The 4,662-nt window shown below is 49.5% G+C and overlaps 1 protein-coding gene across 1 annotated transcript; it reads left to right on the forward strand.

The window, feature by feature from the left end:
• The first annotated feature begins 148 nt into the window (after positions 1-148).
• LOC123972564 (C-C chemokine receptor type 9-like) lies at positions 149-2,324 on the forward strand. Its single transcript, XM_046052092.1, has 2 exons — positions 149-160; positions 487-2,324. Exons 1-2 carry the CDS (start codon positions 149-151, stop codon positions 1,564-1,566), a joined length of 1,092 nt encoding a protein of 363 aa, XP_045908048.1. The 3' UTR covers positions 1,567-2,324.
• The last annotated feature ends 2,338 nt before the right edge of the window (positions 2,325-4,662 follow it).

Genomic DNA, 4,662 nt, shown 5'->3' on the forward strand with positions numbered 1-4,662 from the left:
GTGTGTCCAGGTGTGTTCAGTTTGGTTCAGCTGTGGCCAGGTGTGTTCAGTTTGGTTCAGCTGTGGCCAGGTGTGTTCAGTTTGGGTCAGTTGTGGACAGGTGTGTTCAGTTGTGTCCATGTTTGTTCAGGTGTGTTCAGTTGTGTCCATGTTTGTTCAGGTGTGTTCAGTTTGGTTCAGTTGTGTGTCCAGGTTTGTTCAGGTGTGTTCAGTTTGGGTCAGTTGTGGCCAGGTGTGTTCAGTTTGGTTCAGTTGTGTGTCCAGGTGCGTGTAGTTTGGTTCAGTTTTGTCCAGGTGTTTCCAGGTGCGTTCAGTTTGGTTCAATTGTGTCCAGGTGTGTTTAGTTTGGTTCAGTTTTGTCCAGGCGTGTCCAGGTGTGTTTAGTTTGGTTCAGTTGTGTCCAGGTGTGTTTAGTTTGGTTTAGTTGTGTCCATGTGTGTCCAGGTGTGTCCAGGTGTATTCAGGTGTGTCGTCTTTGTCTTTTAGGACCCGTCCTCCATCAGCCCTTCACCCACCACTGACGATGACTACGAATACGAGGACCTGCTGTGTGACCGGGCGTCGGTGCGGGAGTTCAGGAGACTCTCCGAGCCGCCGCTCTTCTGGATCATCGTCATTGTGGGCGGAGCTGGGAACCTGGCCGTGGTGTGGATCTACCTGAACTTCCGGCGGCGGCTGAAGACCATGACGGACATTTACCTGCTGAACCTGGCGGTGGCCGACCTGCTGTTCCTCGTCACGCTGCCACTGTGGGCGGAGGAGGCGTTGCATGGCTGGAGCTTTGGCTCCGCCCTCTGCAAAGTGAACTCTGCCGTCTACAAGGTGAATCTGTTCAGCAGCATGCTGCTGCTCACCTGCATCAGCATCGACCGCTACGTGGTCATCGTGCAGGCCACCAAGGCACAGAACTCGCAGGAGGAGCGCCGCCGCTGCAGCCGGCTGGTGTGTGCAGGAGTGTGGCTGCTGGCCCTGGTGCTCGCCACACCCGAGCTGGTGTTCGCCACCACCGCCACGGCGGACTCACAGCAGTACTGCAGGATGGTGTTCCCATCACACGTGGGCAACCGCACCAAGATCCTGGTGCTGTCTCTGCAGGTGAGCATGGGCTTCTTCCTGCCTTTGATCGTCATGGCATTCTGCTACAGCGTCATCGTCGCCAAGCTGCTCAAGACCAAAAACTTCCAGAAGCACAAGGCCATGCGCGTCATCCTGGCCGTGGTGGTGGCGTTCGTCGTGTCCCAGCTGCCCTACAACTGCGTGCTGGTGATGGAGGCGGCGCAGGCCTCCAACATGACCATGACGGATTGCGTGGAGATGAAGCGCTTCGACAAGGCGGGGCAGGTGCTGAAGAGTCTGGCCTACATGCACGCCTGCCTCAACCCCTTCCTCTACGTCTTCATCGGCGTGCGATTCCGCAAAGACATGAAGGAGCTACTGCTGCGCTGCAGCTGCCGCCAGCCATCGGCCAAAAAGAGTCATCTGAGCAAGTCTTGCAGGAGTCCGCTGAACTCCACCCGGGCCTCGGTGATGTCAGACAGCGACACCTCGCAGGCGCTGTCGCTGTAGACCACTTCCTGTCTGCTGCAGCCATGGTTAAACTGTGAGGTCGACAGACGGCTTCATCTCTCCTTCATCCCTCCTTCATCTCTTCTTCATCCCTCCTTCATCTCTTCTTCATCCCTCCTTCATGAAGCCCTTAACTCATTAAAGGCTTTTCAAATTAAGATGTTTTAAGGGGTTTAGCTTTTCAAATTAAAGGACAAACGAAGGATCTGGAAACAAACTGACTCGGACTGTTTGTGGTTTTTGGGGGATTCCTTGCGTCGGTGAATCAGTTTCTCTTCAGCAAATTAAAAACAATGAAACGGCTGAACTGTCGGCATCTTAAGACTTTTGTCCAGGACCTTCTCAGGAACCTTCCAGGACTTTTCCAGAACTTAGTCCGGACTTGCCTGTGTACTGAATGTGAAGCTCTTTTACTGAAGAACTTTGTGGTTTTTTGCTGCTTTTATTCTAGACAATTTAGTTGTGTGACTTCTCGGCTGCTCACTGTGTTGCATCATCCTGTTTGAACAGGAAACGCATCACAGGAGGAAGTGACGGCGAGTCAGAACGTCTGCTGTGACATTACTGTGAATATTTTATGTCTGCTGCTTGTTAACATTCATTACACAAGAAGGAAGCGCCTCTGATACTGAACACATGCTAACAGAGGCTAACTTGACCTCTGCAGGTGTTCTGATGTGTACATAGTTTTCTTTGTGATTTTTGCTGTGTAAATAAACGTGAAGCGTCTCTGTGAGCGTGTTCACCATGAAACATTAGAGCGTGTGCAGAGTTTGTGTTCACCTGTTACATGACATGAAACATTAGAGTGTGTGCAGAGCGTGAAAAACAGGAGGAAGTTGAAGAGAACAGTCAGACGGTTTCTTCACATCCTTCCTGCTCTCATCCTGTTTGTGTTTTAATCTGTAAAAACCAGAACACACAGTTCTGCTTCTGATCAGATCAATAGTAACACCTGTTACATCCACGCTGACTCACACAGGTTGGGGTTTAACCCCACGATTATTACTATAAAACCTAATTCATCAGTTCAGATTTAGTGCAGATACTAACTGCTGGCCTATAAAAAGCTTTGTGGTCACTTTCTCCTTCTTATCCTCCTCCTGGCAAATAAACTCTAAGCTGTGTGTTAATATTTAAAGTCTCTGAACACTGGGTGGTGACTCTGTTGTCCCACAATGCAACACTGTAGAAATGGAGAATGTAACCTGAGACAGTCAATGAAAAGAAACAACACAGCTCAGAAATGCATAGAGAGTAAAGCCACTACAAGCTGGCACCCAGCAGCCGGGGCCCCCCAGAGCCCCCCAGAGCCCAAAGGACCCGAGACCACAAAATCTTTGAACATTTAAATGCAAACATCCACAATCCTGATGAACAGCTGGAGAAACAGGCTATGTACGCAATTAAGAACACGATGTGAAAAATAGTTGTGGCCTTCTAAAAACTACTGATCCACTAAGATCTGTAGGATCAGGTGAGAGTCCGGCCTGTCTTCTCCTGGGGACACGTCTTCTGGAGGTGGCCTACCTGGACTACACCTCGAGAGGAAACAAGAAAGGGTTGTACAGGGTTAGCTAGCATTTCAGATTTCTTTATTTAGATGTTTAGAGAGAACAGATTTAACACAGTCCACCAACAGCGATGACAAATAATGAAGTCAAACAGCAACAGCTAGCTCGGTTTTTGTTTCCTACACTGAGCTGCAGCCAACAGAGCTCAGTGACAGCATCAAGCACACCTGGGCCCGTTTCAGAAAGGGGACGTAACAAACTCGGAGCTTCTCCCTGAGCTCTGAGCTGAGGTGGGAAACGAACAGCTGATCAGAATCAGTTGAGTCAGCTCTGAGTACGTTGAGCCTGATGGAGGCGTGGGGATGAAAAAAAGCCTCATCGATGGAGCTCCGATCCTACGATTCACCATGGCAACAGGTAAATAAAGGCAGAGCCTCCATGTTAATCGGGTGGAGCTAGAAATATGAACGCTGCTCTAAAACGCAGGAGTAGAGGAAGCATCAATGCGTGAACATTATTAGGCTGCTACACAGCGTTGCTCATTCATCATTTACCAGACTGGACTTTCCTTAATAAATGTTAAAGAGCTGCAGCCCGTTACATTCATTTTAAATAGGAAGGCTGTATTTATAAGCTGTAACCCGACGGGACTAAATGCCGGAGGATATCGGCTGTCTGATTATGAAAATAGGTACAGATCAAATATCAGACACTCGTGAACCTGTGAAAGTCACAGTCACACCCAGCAGGTTAGACTATTCATTATTTTTTGCAGTGGAAAATGTATCTATAGGTTAAAGTTTTAGACGTCTATGTTACATTAATAAAAACTTGCTCATTTCGTATTTTATTAATGCTGTCAGAACACGTTCAGACTGTCAGCAGCTAATAATGAAAAACTCACCTGTTTGTTTCAGCTGCACCACCCTCATTCAGAAACAGTCACATTATCATAAGTTGAGAACTACGTCCAATCAGGACGTAGGACTACTATACTACTACTCTGGACATGTGGGTTCAGGCTCTGGACTTGCGGGTTCAGGCTCTGGACTTGCAGGTTCAGGCTCTGGACATGTGGGTTCAAACACTGGACTTACGGGTTCAGGCTCTGGACATGTGGGTTCAGGCTCTGGACTTGCGGGTTCAGACACTGGACATGTGGGTTCAGGCTCTGGACTTGCGGGTTCAGGCTCTGGACTTGCAGGTTCAGGCTCTGGACATATGGGTTCAAACACTGGACTTGCGGGTTCAGGCTCTGGACATGTGGGTTCAGGCTCTGGACATGTGGGTTCAAACACTGGACATGTGGGTTCAGGCTCTGGACTTGCGGGTTCAGACACTGGACATGTGGGTTCAAAGACTGGACTTGCGGGTTCAGGCTCTGGACTTGCGGGTTCAGGCTCTGGACATGTGGGTTCAGGCTCTGGACATGTGGTTTCAAACACTGGACATGTGGGTTCAGGCTCTGGACTTGCGGGTTCAGGCTCTGGACATGTGGGTTCAGGCTCTGGACATGTGGGTTCAAACACTGGACTTGCGGGTTCAGGCTCTGGACATGTGGGTTCAGGCTCTGGACATGTGG

The sequence above is a fragment of the Micropterus dolomieu genome, linkage group LG06 (assembly GCF_021292245.1).
Source record: "Micropterus dolomieu isolate WLL.071019.BEF.003 ecotype Adirondacks linkage group LG06, ASM2129224v1, whole genome shotgun sequence".
In the NCBI taxonomy this organism is placed as follows: Eukaryota; Metazoa; Chordata; class Actinopteri; order Centrarchiformes; family Centrarchidae; genus Micropterus; species Micropterus dolomieu.